Source organism: Macaca thibetana, chromosome 1 (genome assembly GCF_024542745.1).
Source record: "Macaca thibetana thibetana isolate TM-01 chromosome 1, ASM2454274v1, whole genome shotgun sequence".
Taxonomy (NCBI): domain Eukaryota; kingdom Metazoa; phylum Chordata; class Mammalia; order Primates; family Cercopithecidae; genus Macaca; species Macaca thibetana.
Window position 1 is genome coordinate 183,927,213 of NC_065578.1, and position 21,252 is coordinate 183,948,464.

Consider the following 21,252-nt stretch of genomic DNA (forward strand, 5'->3'; position numbering starts at 1 on the left):
TAAAGGCTGGTTTTCTGAAATAAGAGAGTCAGACAAGAATAGTAACAAAAGAATGAAGAGGAATGAACAAAACCTTGAAGAAATGTGGGATTATGTAAAGAGACCAAATCTATGACTCATTGATGTCCCTGAAATAGATAAGGTGAGTGTAAGCAACTTGGAGAAGATATTTTAGGGTATTATCCATGAGGACTTCCCCAACCTAACCAGAGAGACCAACATTCAAATTCAAAAAATGCAGAAAACGAAAATACAATACTTCACAAGAAGATCATTCTCAAGGCACATAATCATCAGATTCTCAAAAGTTGAAATAAAAGAAAAAATGTTAAAGGCATCTAGAAAGAAAAGTCAGGTCACCTCCAAAAGGAAGCCCATCAGACTAACAGTGGACCTCTCAGCAGAAACCCTACAAGCCAGAAGAGACTGGAAGCCAATATTCAACATTCTTAAAAAAAAGAAATTCCAACCCAGAATTTTATATATGTCTAAATTAAGCTTCATAAGTAAAGGAGAAATAAGATCCTTTATAGACAAGCAAGTGCTGAGAAAATTCATTACCACCAGATCTGCCTTAAAAGAGCTCCTGAAGAAAGCACTAAATATGAAAAGGAAAGACCATTACCAGCCACTATTAAAACACACATAAGTACACAGACCAGTAACACTATGAAGCAACCACACAAACAAGTCTGCATTATAACCAGCTAACATGATGACAGGATCAAATCTATATATATCTTTACTGGTTTACCTTAAATGTAAATGGGCTAAATGTCCTGATTAAAAGGCACAGAGTTGCAGGCTGGATAAAGAAACAAGACCCATTGGTATGCTGTCTTCAAGAGACTCATCTCACATGCAATGACACCCATATGCTCAAAATAAAGGGATGGAGAAAAATCTACCAGGCAAATGGAAAAATCCACTCTGAGTAATTGATACGTAAATTAGACATTTAATACATAAATCATAATTTAGTCATATAGTTAATACTATAGTGCAGTAAAAATTAATTTGTTCTATATGCATCATAATGAGAAGATCTCAAAAGAATAGTATTTAGTTGGTAAAAGCAAAAAAAAAAATTTTTTTTGAGAAGGAGTCCTGCTCTGTTGCCCAGGCTGGAGTGCAGTGGTGCAATCTCGGCTTACTGCAGCCTCCGCCTCCTGGGTTCAAGCAATTCTCCTGCCTCAGCTTCCCAAATAGCTGGGACTACAGGTGCCACCACCACTCTAGCTAATTTTTTGTATTTTAAGTAGAGACAGGGTTTCACCATGTTAGCCAGGATGGTCTCGATCTCCTGACCTCGTGATCCGCCCACCTCAGCCTCCCAAAATGCTGAGATTACAGGTGTGAACCACCGTGCCCGGCCGCAAATTTTTTTTATATGTAACTATGTATTATAGTAAAATATAAAAACATGGATAGGAAAGTTACATACCAACTATAGATTAGTGATTAACTCTGGCAAGGGAAGAAGCAGAATGGAGATATATAGAGATATAGACATAGATATAGATGCATTTTTTTAAATCTTCAAATATTTTTTTTTTCTTTTTTTTTGAGACAGAATCTTGCTGTCACCCAGGCTGGAGTGCAGTGGCACGAACTCAGCTCACTGCAACCTCTGCATCCCGGGTTCAAGCGATTCTCATGCCTCAGCCTTCCAAGTAGCTGGGATTACAGGTAAGCACCTCCACACCCAGGTAATTTTTGTATTTTTAGTAGAGATGGGGTTTCGTCATGTTGGCCAGGCCAGTCTCAAACTCCCAATCTCAGGTGATCCACCCACCTCAGTCTCCCAAAGTGCTGGGATTACAGGCGTGAACCACCATGCCCGGCCTAAATCTCCAAATATTTTTATAAAATTTTGTTTCCTAAAAATGGGGTATGAAACAAGTATGACATAATGGCTGACATTTGGTAATTCATGAAAGGTAAATGAGTGCTCACTATAATGCTTCCTTTTTCTGAATGTTTGAAATATTTCATGACATAAAATTTCATTAAAAGCTACCAGAATAAGAATATTTCATATTGTCACAGCACTGACTATACGCCAAGCACCATTCTAAGTGCTTTACTTATATTACTTCCTTTAATACTTGTAATAACCCTATGAGGTAGGTAATGTTATTATCCCAATTTTACATATGGGCAAACTAAGGCCCAGAAAAGTTAAGTGACTTCCCCAAGGTCACACAGCAAATAGCATGGTTCCAGAATCTATGCTATCTATGCACACTGCCTCTTTACACTTTCTTGTAGAAAACCAGAAAGTAACAGCTTGCAATCCTGACTCAACAAAAATGATTAATGCTGAAAGCAACAGTATTTCTCCAAGAGAAAAAATCATGTTTTACCTTCTTTCCACCCAGAATGAGAAATCAACTAAATTCAGATAAAGTAAGCTATCTATACGTGCTTTTAGAATTCAAGAAGTTAGTATCATATATATTATTTCAGAAGTTATATAAGCTTCTTCCCTTTCCCCTATATAAGCTACACAAACTCTAAGCAACTCACTTGGCATTCTTTTCCGCATCTAAAAGAGCTTGCGCCAAATCCTTGTGAGCCTTTTCTGTTTCCTTTGTTAATTTCACATCATGCGCCCGAACTAGACACAGTTCCCTGAAATAAAGCAAAGAAATTTTTAATTCATATTTGGAGACTTCCAAAAAGTTTCTACCAAGAAAATCAGATTTCTACTCAGGTATCTTCTCAGTTATCATGTGTACCTCCCTTCCCAGTTATTCCACCTTATAAACCAAATCAAGAAATTGAGTGTACATTCTAGATGGAATCTTGCCAGGTTTGGAAATGGAATCAGGCTGGCAGGAATCAGGCAGAAAGAAGATGTAGGGGAGATCCTTTAGAATGGAGGGAGGTAGATGCTGACATGCAAGGCCTCCATGCTGGTCTACCCCACTTTCTGATAATGACTATCCTATCTTCTTTATTCTCACCACTAACCATCTTGCTTCAAGGTTAGAAGTTAGATGATCACTAACTTTGATGGCTATATGATACTTACTCTATTTGCAGTGTTAACATCCATAATGTTAACATCCATAATTACAGCACTGTTCTATAAATCTGATTAAGGTAAACATCTGTATTTTATTTTATTTTATTTTTGTTTTCTGAGACAGAGTCTCACTCTGCCACCCAGGCTAGAGTGCAGTGGCATGATCTTGGCTCACTACAACCTCCACCTCCCGGGTTCAAGTGATTCTCTTGCCTCAACCTTCCCAGTAGTTGGGATTACAGGCTTGTGCCACCACGCCCAGCTAATTATTTGTACTTTTGGTAGAGATGGGGTTTTGCTATGTTGGCCAGGCTGGTCTCAAACTCCTGACCTCAAGTGATCCTCCCACCTCAGCCTCTCGAAGTGCTGGGATTACAGGTGTGAGCCACCATGCCCAGCAACATCTATATTTCAGAAGAAAGAGCAAGTTTTTTCCATGTCAAATATATACAAAATCTTCATTTTTATGTGAACTTGCATAACCCATTTATCTATCTCTATATCTACAATGACATCTAGTTATTTTTGTTCTCTTGCTAAACATGAAAAGAAAACAGAAGAACCTTGGCCTTTAACCATTCCACTTTCCCTAAATATTTTTTACTCCCTTTAGAGACATGACATTAACTTTTGTTTTGTGTTTAAGATAATCACAGTTTTTACCTGGTCAATTCTTCAATAACATGCTTGAAATTATACAATTCTTCTAAAATGCGCTGGTCCATCACTCGCTGAGTTACCAAGTCTTTGTAGAAATCAATCATCTGCCGGGCAATCTGGTCAAGCATTTGCACATACCTCTCTCTGCATGACAAACAACCAAAAAGCTCCTAGATCTGATAAATGAATTCAGTAAATTCTCAGGTTACAAAATCAATGTACACAAATCAGTAGTACTGGTATACACCAAGAAAACCAAGCTGAGAATCAAATCAAGAAATCAATCCCTTTTACAATAGCTGCAAAAAAAAGAAAGAAAAGAAGAGAAAAGAAAAGACTTAGGAATATACTTAACCAAGGAGATGAAAGATCTCTACAAGGAAAACTACAAAACACTGTTGAAAAAACATTGCATATGACACAAACAAATGGAAACACACCCCATGTTCATGGATGGGTAGAATCAATATTGTGAAAATGACCATATGCCAAACTCAATCTACAGATTCCCTGCAATTCCCATCAAAAATACCATCATCATTCTTCACAGAACTGTGAAAAAAAAAAATCCTAAAATTCATATGTAACCAAAAAAGAGCCCACAAAGCCAAAGAAATACTAAGCAAAAAGAACAAATCTGGAAGCATCACATTACCTGACTTCAAACTATACTACAAGGTTATAGTTACCAAAACAGCATGGTATGGGTATAAAAATAGGCACATAGACCAATGGAACACACTAGAGAATCCACAAATAAAGTCAGATACTTACAACCAACTGATCTGCAACAAAGCATACAAAAACATAATGTGGGGAAAGGACACCCTTTTCAACAAATGTTGCTGGGATAACTGGCAAGCCATATGTAGAAGAATGAAACTGGATCCTCATCTCTCACCCTATACAAAAGTCAACTCAAGATGGATCAAAGACTTAAAGACTTGAAACCATAAAAATTCTAGAAGATAACACCAGAAAAACTCTTCTAGACATTGGCTTAGGCAAAGAATTCATGTCCAAGAACCCAAAAGCAAATGCAACAAAAACAAAAATAAATAGATGGGACCTAATTAAACTAAAGAGCTTCTGCACAGCAAAAGAAATAATCAGCAAGGTAAGCAGACAACCCACAGAGAGGGAGAAAATATTCATAAACTATGCATCTGGCAAAGGACTAGTACCCAGAATCTATGATGAACTCCAACAAATCAGCAAGAAAAAAACAAATAATTTCACCAAAATGTGGGCAAAGGACATTAATAGATAATCCTCAAAAGAAGATATACAAACAGCCAACAAACATGAAAAAATTCTTAACATCACGAATTATCAGGAAAATGCAATTTAAAACTACAGTGAAATATCACCCTACTACTGCAAGAATGGCCATAATTTAAAAAATCAAAAATAAATGTGGTGAAAAGAGAACACTTTACACTGCTGGTGGGAATGTAAACTAGTACAACCACTATGGAAAACAGTATGGAGATTCTTCAAAGAATTAAAAGTAGAACTACCATTCAATCTAGCAATCCCAATACTGGGTATCTACCCACAGGAAAATAAGTCATTATATGAAAAAGACACATGCACATGCATGTTTATAGTAGCACAATTTGCAATTGCAAAAATACGGAACCAACTTAAATGCCCATCAAGCAATGACTGGTTAAAGAAAATGTGGTATATACACACTATGGAATACTACTTAGCTATAAGATGAAATGAAGGCCGGGCACAGTGGCTCAAGCCTGTAATCCCAGAACTTTGGGAGGCGGAGACGGGTGGATCATGAGGTCAGGAGATCGAGACCATCCTGGCTAACACGGTGAAACCCCGTCTCTACTAAAAAATACAAAAAACTAGCTGGGCGAGGTGGCGGGTGCCTGTAGTCCCAGCTACTCAGGAGGCTGAGGCAGGAGAATGGCGTAAACCCGGGAGGCGGAGCTTGCAGTGAGCTGAGATCCGGCCACTGCACTCCAGCCTGGGCGACAGAGCGAGACTCCATCTCAAAAAAAAAAAAAAAAGATGAAATGAAATAATGGCATTTGCAGCAACTTGGATGGAGTTCGAGACCATTATTCTAAGTGAAGTAACTCAGGAATGGAAAACCAAATATCGTATGTTCTCACTTATAAATAGGAGCTAAGCTATGAGGATGCCAAGGCATAAGAATGATATAATGGACTCTGGGGACTGAGGGGGAAGATTAGTAGGGGGATGAGGAATAAAGACTACATAATGGGTACAGTGTACACTGCTCAGCAGGTGATGGGTTGTATTAGTCCATTCTCACACTGCTATAAGGATATACCCGAGACTGGGTAATTTATAAAGGAAAGAGATTTAATTGACTCACAGTTCCACAGAGCTGGGGAGGCCTCAGGAAACTTACAGTCATGGCAGAAGGGAAAGCAAACATGTCCTTCTTCACACAGCGGTAGGAAGGAGTAGAATGAAAGCCCAGCAAAGGGAGAAGCCCTTTATAAAACCATCAGATCTCTGGCCAGGCACAGTGACTCATGCCTGTAATCCCAGCACTTTGGGAGGCCGAGACAGGCGAATCACCTGAGGTCAGGAGTTTGAGACTAGCCTGGCCAACATGGTGAAACCCTGTCTCTACTAAAAATACAAAAAATGAGCTGGGAATGGTAGTGCATACCTTTAATTCCAGCTACTTGGGAGGCTAAGGCAGGAGAATCCCTTGAACCCAGGGGCCGGAGGTGGCAGTGAGCTGAGATTGCACCACTGCACTTCAGCCTGAGCAACAGAGTGAGACTCCATCTCAAAAATAAATAAATAAATAAATAAATAAATAAATAAATAAAATCATCAGATCTCATGAGAACTAATTCACTATCACAAGAACAGAATGAGGGAAACAGCTCTCATGACTCAACCAGCTCTACCTGGTCCCTCCCATGACATATGGGGATTATGGCAACTACAATTCAAGATGAGATTTGGTTGGGGACACAGCCAAACCATATCACGAGTATACCAAAACTCTCAGATATCACCATTGAAGAACTTATCCGTGTAACCAAAAACCACCTGTTCTCCAAAAACTATTGAAATAAAATAAAAGAAGCAAGGTATCATGCAGAAGGAAAGGAAAAAAAGACAGAAAATATGCAAGAAAGAAAATAATGTTAGAGAATAAAATAGTAAACAGACATTCCAAAAGTTTTGTGAGATGAACAATATATTTTTAAAAAAAAAGAAGAAGAAGAAGGCTGGCTGCAGTGGCTTACGCCTGTAATCCCAGCACTTTGGGGGCCCGGGGCGGGTGGATCACCTGAGGTTGGGAGTTCGAAACCAGCCTGACCACGATGGATAAACCCCGTCTCTACTAAAAATACAAAATTAGCTGGGTGTGGTGGTGCATGCCTGTAATCCCAGCTACTCGGAAGGCTGAGACAGGAGAATCGCTTGAACCTGGGAGGCAGAGGTTGCAGGGAGCCAAGATCGCGCCATTGCGCTCCAGCCTGGGCAACAAGATCAAAACTCCGTCTCAAAAAAATAAATAAATAAAAAACAAAAAGCACAGAAGCAGAATGCTTGTGGCTCCATTAAAAAAGAAAAAAAGAAAAAACAGGAATCTAGGCTGTTTTCCTGCCATGCCATACAAGTGAGTGAACAATTACAGAGAATTGTAACCAGAGCCCTAATTATTTGGAATATCATATGTGAGATATAAAACAAAAATAAAAACTTGTTTTATTCCTTCTTCTAGATATAAATTCTATGAGACTAGAAACTATGTCTTACATATTTGTATTTTCACATCTAACAGCATGACTTACGTATAGTGAGAGTCTTATAAATAGTTAAATTCATGAATAAAACCACTTTTTTCAAATTGACAACATGTAAAATGACATCAACTATTTAAACATAAACAAAAATCTTTAATACAAAGAAGTCATTTATTTTGCTTCCAAATAAAACCAAACAAAATATTTGGAAGTGATCACAGATGATAAATTATAAATACCATAACTGAATAGTATTCATCTATATTAACAGTGATATAGGCCAGGTGTGATGGTTCACACCTGTAACTTCAGCACTCTGGGAGGCTGAGGCAGGCAGATCACTTGAGGCCAGGAGTTCAAGACCAGCCTAGCCAACATGGCAAAACCTTGTCTCTACCAAAAATACAAAAATTAGCATGGCATGGTAGCACATGCCTATAATCCCAGCTACTTGGGTGGCTGAAACACAAGAATCACTTGAGCCTGGGAGGTGGAGGTTGCAGTGAGCAGAGATCTCACCACTGCACTCCAGCCTGGGTGACAGAGCAAGACTGTCTTAAAAAAAAAAAAAAAAAAAAAAAAAAAAAAAAAACAGGCCGGGCGCGGTGGCTCAAGCCTGTAATCCCAGCACTTTGGGAGGCCAAGACGGGTGGATCACGAGGTCAGGAAATCAAGACCATCCTGGCTAACACGGTGAAACCCCGTCTCTACTAAAAAATACAAAAAACTAGCTGGGCGAAGTGGCGGGTGCCTGTAGTCCCAGCTACTCGGGAGGCTGAGGCAGGAGAATGGCGTGAACCCAAGAGGAGGAGCTTGCAGTGAGCTGAGATCCGGCCACTGCACTCCAGCCTGGGTGATAGAGCAACACTCCATCTCAAAAAAAAAAAAAAAACTGATCTAGGTGTTATACTGTAAGCCTGAGGTCTTAGATTTGTAATATATCTGAGTTGGACTAGTCGTTTAATCTTTCATCCATTGACAGAAAGAATTATCTAGCCCTTGCTAAAAGGCTGAAAGTGACAGAGAGTTTATCACCTCAAGATGCAGCTCATATATTGGAAAGTATCCATTTAAAAAACATCGTCTTTAGGATTTTCCCCTCCTAACAACATAGGAACTAAATACCCATTACAATCCAACTAGATCCATAAAAGAACACAATTTTCAAAGCATTACTGAGCTTGCGGAAAGAAACAGAAGATTCTAGGGATGAAAAACAAGAACAAACAAAAAATAGTAAGTTAGAAATGGAGTGGGAGTTGTGAGCAGTAAGCAAACCCAAGGTCAGGGTGGTTCCCAGGAAAATATCAACACTGAAAACCAGAGACTAAGTCTTGGGCTCACTTCAAAGTGGGAGGCGTGGGCAAGTGTAGGACTACTGCATGAATCCCAGATTCCAGAAGGGAGCACATGCAAATCTTCTTTTCCAGAAAGCATCCTGGATTCATGCCCTGAGGACCCCATGGCCAAGGTCAGTGAAATATTAGCTCCACAAGCAAAGGCTGCAAAATACTAATGTAAATAAACCACCATGAATGAGACTCAGAAGAAACAACCAACAGCAGATTTTATAAGACTATGCATGAAATGTTTGAGAAATAAAAGATAGAATCTAAAAATGGGCTGGGCACAGTGGGCTCACACCTGTAATCCCAGCACTTTGGGGGGCTGAGGTGGGCAGATCACCTGAAATTAGGAGTTCAAGACCAGCCTGGCCAACATAGGGAAACCCCATCTCTACTAAAAATGCAAAATTAGCCAGGCATGGTGTAGCATGCCTGTAATCCCAGCTACTCAGGAGGCTGAGGTGGGAGAATCACTTGAATGTGGAGGTGGGGCTTGCAGTGAGCTGAGATCGTGCCATTGCACTCTAGCCTGAGTGACAAGAGTGAAACTCCATCTCAAAAAAAAAAAAAAAAAAAAAAAGAATCTAAAAATGAATAAACAATAAAATTATTATATACGATGAGACAGATGTGGAAACAAACCAATAGAACTCTTAAGGGAGGCCAGGCACAGTGGCTCACACTTGTAATCCCAGCACTCTGGGAGGCTCAGATGGGTGGATTGCTTGAGGCCAGGAGTTCGAGACTAGCCTGGCCAATATGGCAAACCCTTTCTCTACTAAAAATACAAAAAAAAATAAAAATAAAAAAATAGCCAGGCATGGTGGCATGTGCCTGTAGTCCCAGCTACTTGGGAGGCTAAGGCACAAGAATCACTTGAACCCGAGAGTCAGAAGTTGCAGTGAGCCAAGATTGTGCCACTGCACTGCAGCCTGGGCCACAGCCAGATTCTGTCTCAAACAAACCAAAACAAAACAAAACAAAAACTCTTAGGGGAAAAATATAATTATTGAGTTAATAATAGATGGGTTATAGCAGAATAGACACACCTAAAGAAGGTAGTAATGTCCTAGAACAAATTACCCAAAATGTAGGACATAGATAAGAGGGAAACTATGAAAAAGAGATTAAGAGACAAAGAAGATAGAATGAGAGTATCTAACATATATCTAATCAAAGCTCCAGAAAGAGAAGACAGAATGCAGTACAGACACAAGTCAAAGATCATCACTGATAATTTCCCAAAACTTTTGAAAGACATCAATCTATATAGAGAATTATGGTATAGATATAGGTACAGGAAATATAAAAAGAAATCCAGAGGAACTAAATTTACTTTCCTACCTGAAGTAACAACAACAAAACAAGGACAAAGAATATGAAACAATTTTTAAGACACTGGATATCAGGCAATGAAAGTAAGTGATCCCTGAGAGACCAGAAATAAAGCAAACCCTACAATTATGCCAGCCTAATGCCTTGGGAGAGTTTTCCAGGCCATAGCACACAGAAAGGGAATCCAGGAAGATCCCAGTTGACTCTCTGAGTTAAGGAGACAGAGCTAACAGTCTAGAGATGAAAGCAGCTGGAGTTCAGAGGGCAGAGTAGCAGAGGGAACAGTTACACAGGATATGCAGAAGATCTCCCTCAAGTGTTCACCTAAGTACTGATCAGAGCATAAATGTGAGAAAACTACCCAAGACCAAGGAAAGAACTAACCCAAAAAGGATCAGAGGTAAGAGTGCCGGAACTCGCAGAGAAGTAGTACCAGTTCCAAGCAACCAGACTGTAAAAACTCATGATTCATGGGACATTGGATATGGTACACAGAAAAGTTTTGCCTCGGTATCCAGAAATAATTAGCCCTAAATTGGGCACTGCTCTTGTCCCACCTAAAGACCTAACAGTATCAAAATTTTAAAAAATAACTTAATTGTGTCCCACAACAAAGCTAAGAAATATTTGTATGAATACAAAAGTATACAGATCCGAATAAGGCACGATTCCTGTCTGCCATCCAATCAAAATTACTCCTAGGGTTAAATGTTTGTCCCCTCATAACTGGTGTTGAAATTTAATTGTTATTATAACAGCATTAAGAGGTGGACCTCTGCCCTGATAAATGGACTAATGCCATTATTGCAGGAGTGGGTTCATTATCGCACGAGTGGACTCACTCCCTCTTTCTCTCTCTCTCACTCTCTCACTTTCTGTCATGTTACGATTACCACAAGAAGGTTCTCACCAGATGCTGGCACCTTCGTATATTGCACTTCCCAGCTTCCCAAACTGTGAGCCAATAAATTTCTGCTCATTATAAATTACCCCCGTCTGTGGGCAGCACAAGGCAGACTAAGACAATTACTAAACATGTAAAGAAGCAGGAAAACACGCCTATGAGGAGAAAAATCAATGAATCAAAACTGACCCAGACCAAAAGAGATGTTAGAATTAACAGACAAAACCACTAAAAGTTATCTAACTACATTCTGTATGTTCAAAAAGTTAAGTAGAGACATGGAAGATATTTAAAAGACCCAAATTGACCTTCTAGAGATGAAAGTAAAAATGTCTGAGATGAAAATATACACTAGATAGGATTAAAGTGAGATCCTGTCTCTACAAAAAAATACAAAAAAAATTAACTGGGTGTGGTGGCACACACTTGTAGCCCCAGCTACTTAGGAGGCTGAGGTAGGAGGATCACTTGAGCCCAGGAGGTTGAGGCTGTAATGAGCGAAGATCATGCCACTGCACTCCAGCCTGGGTAACAGCGCAAGACTCTACGTCAAAAATAATGATAATAATAGTAATAATAATTAGATAGGATTAAAAGCAGATTAGATATTATGGGAAAAAAGATTAATGAACTTGAAGGTATAGCAATAGAAACTATCCAAAATGAATACAAATAGAAAAGAGCAAAAATGTGTATAACATTAGTGATCTGTGGGACAACTTCAGTACTAGTGGCCTAATAAACATGTAAACAAATTCCCTCAAAAGGGGTGGAAAGACAAAAAAAAACACTTAAAGAAATAGCCAAAATTTTTTCATATTTGATGAAAACTATAAAGCCACAGATCAAAATGCTTAATAAGCACCAAGCACAAGAAACGTAAAAAAAACTACACCAAGGCATAGCATAGTGAAATTGCTCAAAAGCAACAGTAAAGAAAAATCCTAAGGCCAGGCTCGGTGGCTCATGCCTGTAATCCCAGCACTTTGGGAGGCCAAGGCGGGCGGATCACGAGGTCAGGAGTTTGAGACCAGCCTGACCAACATGGTGAAACCCCGTCTCTACTAAAATACAAAATTAGCCGGGCGTGGTGGCGGGCGCCTGTAGTCCCAGCTACTCAGGAGCCTGAGGCAGGAGAATCGCTTGAACCCTGGAGGCAGAGGTTGCAGTGAGCCGAGATCACGCCATTGCACTCCAGCCTGGGTGACAGAGCGAGACTCTGCCTCAAAAAAAAAGAAAGAAAAAAATCCTAAAATCAGCTCCAGGAAAAAGACACATTACATTTGGAGGAATAAAGACAAGGATGGCAGCAGATTTCTCACTGGAAACAATGCAAATGAGAAGAGAGTAGGGTAACAACATATTTAAAGTACCAAATTAAAAAATTGTCTATATCCAGCAAAAATATCCTTCAAAAATTCTCTTATTGCCCCAAGGCCAGGTACCAAACAACCAGGGACAACCCCTATGATGGAGTGCCCAGTGACATTATCCAAACAATCCAATCCTAAGCCTACTTAACCTGCCTCACCTATTCCTTCCCAAGGAAACCACAATAGAGGTGCCTCCCCACAGGTTCCCTCCCTCTCTTTACCTCATGATTGACTTGGTGTCTCCCCTGAATGGCCCTGTATGGCATGCTGCTTCTCCCTAGGGAGCTGTGAGTATAACAAAACTATAAAACTCTTTCTGGGTTATTTCTCTTGATCTGCATCAGGTTTCACTGTATCTCACCCAAGATAATATGGCTAAAATAAAATGAAAGCTACAGGCCCTTTTCATATATTAACAAAAAAAAAGAAAAAGAAAAAAATGCAATTAGATTACTTATGATCAGTAGAATAGAGAAGTGTACTTTTGTGGCATTCTCAAAAGTAGATACAAAGACAAATCTAATATAAAAATCAAAAGGAAACTGGACCATTCCAACAATAGCACTAACCTGACTTTAGACAGAAGTTCTCCTCTGTCTGCACAGTCCACACTGACTTGTCGAATAAGTTCATGAAATATCGTGTTGTAAATGGTCTGTTCCTTCTTCAATATATGTAGTAGTTTGTGCATCTGTCAGAAGGTAAGTAACATAATCAGTACTTACTACAGTCTTAGTAAAAAACGTTTTAGGAGGTTAACACCCTAAATGTAAATAAGTTTTAGAAACACGTTGGTTAATTTATTTCACTTACATTTTCATTTATATATATACATACAAAAGTGATATTTGATTTTTAAAAGTTGGTCTGCCTAGGCGCAGTGGCTCACACCTGTAATCCCAACACTTTGGGAGGCCAAGGTGGGCAGATTGCTTGAGGCAAGGAGCTTGAGACCAACCTGGGCAATATGGCGAGACCCTGTCTATACAAAAAATATAAAAATTAGCCAGCCACGGTGGCACACGCCTGTAGTCACAGCTACTCGGGAGGCTGAGGTGGGAGGATCACCTGAGCCCAGGGAGGTGGCAGCTGCAGTGAGCCGTGATCACAGTGTACTCCAGCCTGGGTGACAGAGTAAGATGATATCTCAAAAAAAAAAAAAAATTGGTTTAATCACATGCCTCTTTATCTGATGCACTGAAAAGGTCACAATGTCACTTCTATGTTATACCTGCCAAAAATAAAAAACCTCAATCTAAAATCATGACTATACATACATCTGACAAACCAAAATTGAAGAACATTCTACAGAGTAACTGGCTTATGTTCTTCAAAACAACAAGGTCAAGAAAAACAAAGAAAGGCTGAGAAACTGTTTCAGATTAAAGTTGTCTAAAGAAACATGACAACTAAAAGAACTGTGTGATCCTTGGATTCTGGACTAGGAAGAAAAAATAGCTATTTTTAAAAGTCATTATAGAGACAATTGATAAAATATAAAATTTAAATGTGGTCTGTGTTAGATAATACTATCATATCAACATTAAATTTCCTGATAACTATATTACAGATATATAAGAGAATGTCCTTGTTTGTAGGAAATATATCCTGAATATATGGATGTTAAAAAGGCTTGATATCTCCAACTCACTCTAAACGGTTCAGAACAAAACGATGCATATGTAGACAGAGAAGGAGAGAGAATGAGAAAGCAAATAGGGCACAATGTAAATAACTAGATGGAGAATCTGGGTAAAGGTTACATAGCATTGTCTTGTATTGAACTTTTTCTGTAAGTTTCCAATTCTATACAAATGAAATATATAAAACAAAAAAGAAATAGCCCTGATAAAGAAAAAAGTCGCTATCTATGTAAGACTAAAAGAGTTCTTTCTTAAGTAGAAAATAAAAATTACAAGTTGTGGCCCGGTGCGGTGGTTCACACCTGTAATCCCAGCACTTTGGGAGGGTGAGGTGGGCAGATCACTTGAGGTCAGGAGTTTAAGAACAGCCTGGCCAACATGGTGAAACCCCATCTCTACTAAAAATATACCTGGCAGTGTTTTTTAGTATTACATAAAATAATAAGGGTCTTACAATCAATGATACCTTATATTTGGTGAAATAATAATACTAACAATTAATTATACAGTGTCTACCACATGCCAGGAACTGTTCTAAGCACTTTACATTTATTATGTCATTTCATCTCCACAAAAACCCTATGAGGTAGGTGATATTATTATCTCCAATGTTCAGATGAGGAAACTGAAGTACAAATACATTAAATGACTTGTCCAAGGCTACCAGCAAATATATGGCAGGGTCAGAATTCTAACCCAGGCAATCTGCCTCCTGAGTGCATGCTCTTAGCCACCAGGTTGCATTCAGCTTTGCAATTACCTTAGTTGGTCCTGTATATTCCTGATTTTCCACACCAGCCCTCTCTAGCATAGTATCCATCACATCATTCAGCTGGGCCACTTCTACTCTTTTATTAGGTTTCCTAAAAAATTGAAGTGGCAGACTTATGCAATTAACATTGCAACAGGTAATTCTCAAATGGCAAAAAGAATATGATATGTGTAAAGAGAATATATATGCTCTCTGGGATATTAATGGCATTTTAAGCATTAGACCTAATCTATTGGGAGACCAATAATACAGTAGAAAAAAGCAAGAAAAATGCAAATAGTATGATTCTCCTTTCCATAAAAGAAAGTAATGCTTCCCCCCCAAAAATTCTATATACCTATCACACAGGAGTGTAAGAACACAGCAAAAGAAAAAATGTGGGGAGATAAACATCAAATTTTTAACATTGGTTACCTCACAATGTGAGAGAAGAAAGGGACAAAGAAAAGGAAAACAAAAAAAGACTATAGCAAAATAGAGAAATACTAATGGTTAAACATAGAATATAAAAGTACTTTATAGTATTTAAATATTATGCTATATATGTAAATATGTAAAACTGAATATGCAATTAGACAAATTAAATACATAAACATTGAATATACAATTGTAAAATCGAAAACGCTGATTAGATGATGAAATTGTAGGCAGTTATTGTCTTGGGTTGCTGCCATAATTTTAATAATTTTGTTTAATAAAGTACCAAGAAATATGTTTGTATATAGGTATTCTTTCTGAGAAAGATTTGAGAAAATAAACGTACTTACATGGATGGGAAGAGCAATAGCCTGTTCTCACTATCTGTGAGGAGAGTAGTGTATTTGCTACAATAAATAAGATAGGTAAATGTTATTTTAAGAAAATTTTCTAGCCTGTTTATCAATTAGCACAACTAACCCCCAGAATCTTGGTTTCTAAGTACCATTCTCCACTAAAAGGAATCAGTACTCCTTGGAAAAGTGACTCACCACCCATTCCAGGGCTGGAGTTGGAAAATACAAGACGAACCTGGAAATCTTATCGAGCCAGAAAATAAGTGTTCAAATAATCATGGGGACATGTCCAAAGAACACAAGAGACAACTCAAAGGAGCGGCGTGTGGCCATGGGCCAAATGTGGAAAAATTTGAGCATCAAAATAATGGGCTGGGCATGGTGGCTCACGCTTGTAATCCTAACACTTTGGGAGGCTGGGGCAGACAGATCACTTGAGGTCAGGAGTTTGAAACCAGCCTGGCCAACATAGTGAAACCCCCTCTTTACTAAAAATACAAAAAAAAAAAAAAAAAAAAATTAGCTGGGAATGGTCGCATGTGTCTGTAATCCCAGCTACTCGGGAGGCTGAGGCAGGAGAATCACTTGAAACCAGGAAGTGGAGGTTGCAGTGAGCCGAGATTGCGCCACTGCACTCCAGCCTGGGCAATAACAGCAAAACTCCATCTCCAAAAAATAACATAACATAACATAACATAACATAACATAACATAACATAAAGATAGTAAATAATTAAAATCCATCAAATAAAATAGAAATCCATTATTCCATATGGTAAAATGCCAACTAACAAATTGGCAGAAGAAATAATGATCATACAGAAGAAATGACGAAAATTTTTAAAATTCATCAAGACTGGGTGCAGTGGCTCACACCTGTAATCCCAGCACTTTGGGAGGCCAAGGTGGGTGGGTCACCTGAGGTCAGGAGTTCGAGACCAACCTGGCCAAAATGGCAAAACCCCATCTCTACTAAAAATACAAAAATTAGCTGTGCGTGGTGGTGGGCACCTGTAGTTACAGCTACTCAGGAGGCTGAGGCATGAGAATTGCTTGAACCCAAAGGGCAGAAGTTGCAGTGAGCCAAGATTGCACCACTTCATTCCAGCCTGGGTAACAAAGCAAGACTTCGTCTCAAAAAAAAAAAAAATTAGCCATGCACGGTGGCTCATGCCTATAATTCCAGCACTTTGGGAGGCCAAGGTGGGCAGCTCACCTGAGGTCAGGAGTTCAAGATCAGCTTGGCTAACATGGTGAAACCCTGTTTCTACTAAAAATTCAAAAAACTAGACGGGCATGGTGGTGCCTGCCTGTAATCCCAGCTATTCAGGAGGGTGAGGCAGGAGAATTGCTTGAACTTGGGAGGCGGAGGTTGCGGTGAGCCAAGATCGTGCCATTGCACTCCAGCTTGGGCAACAAGAGCGAAACTCCATCTCAAAAAAAAAAAAAGTCATCAAAAGATCCATAACCAATGGGTTGTTAGGAAATACACACTAAAGTATTTGGTGGTAGAAGTATTTGATTACTTACTCTTAAATAGTTTGAAAACATGTGCATGTGTATGCATGATTGTGTATGTTTAAGAGCAAATGAGACAAAGTGTAAACAACCAGTGACTCAAGGTAGAGGAGGTAGGCATTCCTTTTCCCATTTTTGCAACTTTTTATGTCTGAAATTACATTAAAATAAAAGGTTACCCAAAAAATGAATTTCATTTGGTTCTCTTGGGCAAAATACTGTTCTGAAGCATACCATCACAATGAAATGCAATATATTATAACATACATATTGGAAAGACAATATCAAAAGAGTGACAGCCGCTGGATATTTTATCATAAAACCTTAGTCCAAAGTTCTCGTTTTCTAAACTACAAAACATTCAAGTGTTGTTTCAGAAAATAAAAGCAAGATCCTATTTTCAATCCCATAAACAGGAATCAAAGACGACAGATGATGAGTCTGCAATGTGGAGCCAAGCCCTGGAGCATGGATTATGAGATGCTGGCTCGGAGGGCTACTTTCCTTTGTCTCCATGATCGTTGCTCAAAATCATTCCTGAAGGGCATAGTCACGCATTCAAAACAAAGTCCCATTTTTTAAAAAATTCAAAATTAAATGGCAGGAAAAAAATATGAATAATTTAATCACTAACATCCCAAACTCTTTTAAGTACTTTTAGTTTTGTTTTTGTTTTTTTTTTTTAATTTGTATCTTTCTTTTTTAAAATTATTTATTTATTTATTTTTTGAGACGGAGTCTGGCACTGTTGCCCAGGCTGGAGTGCAGTGGCTTGATCTTGGCTCACTGCAAGCTCCCCCTGCAGTGTTCACGCCATTCTCCCGCCTTTGCCTCCGGAGTAGCTGGGACTACAGGCGCCCGCCACCACGCCTGGCTATTTTTTTTGTATTTTTTGTATTTTTAGTAGAGACAGAGTTTCACCATGTTAGCCAGGATGGTCTTGATCTCCTGACCTCATGATCTGCCTGCCTCGGCCTCCCAAAGTGCTGGGATTACAGGCGTAAGCCACTGGCCCCAGCCAATTTGTATCTTTCTTAATTGTATTAGGATGGCTGGCTCAAATGTTTCCTCATTTCAGTTTATATATTGCTCAGGAATATGAGTGTACTATTCTCAGGTTCTTCTATATATGGGAAGGAGGAAACAGTTCAACTTGTCAGGTATTCTTTCTTGTTTTTGTTGAGATGGAGTTTCACTCTTGTTGCCTAGGCTGGAGTGTAATGGCACAATCTTGGCTCACTGCAACCTCTGCCTCCCAGGTTCAAGCGATTCTCCTGCCTCAGCCTTCCCAGTACCTGGGATTACAGGCACCCGTCACCACGCCCAGCTAATATTTTTGTATTTTTAGTAGAGACAGGGTTTCACCATGTTGACCAGGCTGGTCTTGAACTCCTGACCTCAGATGATCCACCCACCTCGGCCTTGCAAAGTGCTAGGATTACAGGCATGGGCCACTGAGCCGGGGCAGGTATTCTTTACATATCATAGTACTCACTCATCATAACACTCCAAACCTGAAACTCCTGTACTTGACACAATATGAAATTCTTCAGGAATCAAAGTATCTGTTAGTGTCTTTGGCTTAAAAGAAAAGAAAAACAAAACAAAAAAGAAGAATGAATACATTAATAGAGAAAAAATTCACTTGCACAAATCCTAATTCCTAACCCAAAGAGATACTACTTTTTAAGTTGAGAAATTTTGATTGGAGAAATAACAATATTAGTAATGTGGGTCACAGCAAATGACAAAAACTAACCAGAGCACACATCTCTAAAATAACCATAAATTAAAGAATAACCTTGGTACTAGTATTAGTTACATGTGTCCCATATATTCAGAAGTTTATTGATTCTTTTCCTTTAAATTCAGCAGGGAATTTAAAATTCAACTTAGCAAGATACCAAAGATAAGAATCCTACAACTTTATATGTGGATTTCTAGGGGAAAAAAAAATCTAATCTCCCACACTGTGTTTTTTAGATTAAAACAGATTAACTGTGGTTTGCAAAATGGCTTAGAATAAGATATTTTGATCTTTTCCTGCTAAATACCCTTTTCCTGTTTTAAGAAGTAATTTCAAAATGCTATGAAGATTGGTGAGCAATGCAGGTTGTTATAGTATGACATTGTCTTATATTCTGGAGAAATGATTTTTAAAAGTAGACAGAGGGAGAGAAGATTATTTGTCAAATACTTTACTTACCTTATGCGGCACAATGACACCATCATGTGACTGTAATGAACGGGCCAAATGTGGGGGACAAACTGCCTTCTCCCTAGTCTGTCCTTTGGTATATTTAACATCATACAGAAAAGAAATATCCCTAAGAAGTAAGAAAAATATATTTACAAAACAAGTTTTCTATCTGGATACCACATAACAGCAGGTGAGATCCACAGAGATCCTTCTAATGGGTAAGATGGTCCTCTGTGTCAGCAAAACTGATCTCCTTACGTAACACTTTACTAAGCCTGAGGCATTAAACATGAGTTTCCCCACATTCTTTCTCTTCTCCACCTGAAATTTCTCATTCATATCACAAACTCTTTCCTTCAGTATCAGGTTAAAATATATTCTCTTTCCTGTGGTTATTCCCTCCACTTAGGTGCTTGATTCCATCTTTGCCCATATCCTCAGGAGTCGCATTCCATCAGTCCTAACTTCTGTGTATCTCCAACTCTACTGGAACATCCCCTTTGATCTATAATAAACTTTTTCCCCTTATAAAAATCTCTCCTTGAACATGCATTGCTGTCATGTTGTGATTATTATTATCATTATTACTATTATTATTATTATTATTTTGACACAGAGTCTCACTCTGTCGCCCAGGCTGGAGTGCAATGGCGCAAAATCTCAGTTCGCTACAACCTCCGCCTCCCGGATTCAAGCAATTCTCCTGCCTCAGCCTCCTAAGTAGCTGGGATGACAAGCACGTACCACTATGCCTGGCTAATTTTTGGCATTTTTTAGTAGAGATGGGGTTTTGCCATGTTGGCCACGCTGGTCTTGAACTCCTGGCCTCAGGTAAGCCACTCGCCTCTGCCTCCCAAAGTGCTGGGATTACAGGCATGAGCCACTATGCCTGGCCACTGTCATGTTATTATGATCTATCAATGGATCAATCGATCAATCATCACTCACTTGTGCTAAACATCAGACTTTCTGAATTGTCCTGCAATCTGATTTCCACCCATACCTCTCTTCTGAAACAATTTTCTAGAAAGCTGATGATGACTACCACTGCCAAGTTAAACACTCTCTTAGCAGTTATCTTCTACCACACTTCCCTGGAATGTTTTCCAGGGTTGATCACATTTGCAACTTTTCTGTGAGTCTTTAAATTATTTCAAAATAAGAAGTTTAATAAAACAATATAAAGAAAAGTGGAGAAAAAAATCCTCTGGTAACCAAGATATGGGCAAGTGGTCTAAGCTAGGCCAAATTACTCTCCCAGGAGACTGAATTCTGAGTCATTGACTCTTTTAAGGTTTCCAAGACAGAAAACAATAGGCATGAACATCACCACAATGGTACCCTGAAATGATTGTCCATTATATCCTTCTATAAACTCCAAATGTATTTACTGGTTTACATAGTAAAGAATAATTCAGCATCTACTACATACCAGGCACTATTCTGGGAGCTAAGAACATTAACAGTGAAAAAAGCAAATAAAAAGTTCCTACCCTCATGGAACTGATTCTAGTGGTGAAGAATGACAATACAGAAATACTACAATTTCAAGGCCAGGTGCAGTGGCTCATGCCTATAATACCAGCACTTTGGGAGGCCGAGGCGGGCAGATCACTTGAGGTCAGGAGTTCGAGACCACCCTGAACATCATGGCGAAACCCCTTCTCTACTAGAAATACAAAAATTAGCCAGGCAGGGTGGTACATGCCTGTAGTCCCAGCTACTTGGGAGGCTGAGGCAGGAGAATTGCTTGAACCTGGGAAGCGAAGATTGCAGTGAGCTGAGATCGTGCCACTGCACTCCAGCCTGGGCGACAGAGTGAGACTCCATTTCAAAAAATAAAAATAAAAAACTACATTATTAAATTTGGGTGCCCTGGGTTCTAGGATTGTTCATGAACATGCCTAAAAGTCATTAATTTGCTCAGCAAATATTTA

General features: G+C 39.0%; 1 protein-coding gene across 3 annotated transcripts in view; it reads right to left on the reverse strand.

Moving 5' to 3' along the window:
• Positions 1-21,252, reverse strand: part of AXDND1 (axonemal dynein light chain domain containing 1) — a 196,129-nt gene that overhangs the window by 162,011 nt on the left and 12,866 nt on the right. For 2 of the 3 annotated variants that reach the window (XM_050766151.1, XM_050766150.1), the window contains exons 5-11: positions 19,322-19,442; positions 18,611-18,696; positions 15,593-15,649; positions 14,814-14,916; positions 12,980-13,101; positions 3,695-3,835; positions 2,530-2,634 (exon numbers count right to left, since the gene is read on the reverse strand). In XM_050766151.1, the coding sequence (XP_050622108.1) occupies positions 2,530-2,634; positions 3,695-3,835; positions 12,980-13,101; positions 14,814-14,916; positions 15,593-15,649; positions 18,611-18,696; positions 19,322-19,442 (735 nt within the window). The remainder of the gene's footprint in view (positions 1-2,529; positions 2,635-3,694; positions 3,836-12,979; positions 13,102-14,813; positions 14,917-15,592; positions 15,650-18,610; positions 18,697-19,321; positions 19,443-21,252) is intronic. The other variant, XM_050766158.1, reaches the window with a different exon arrangement.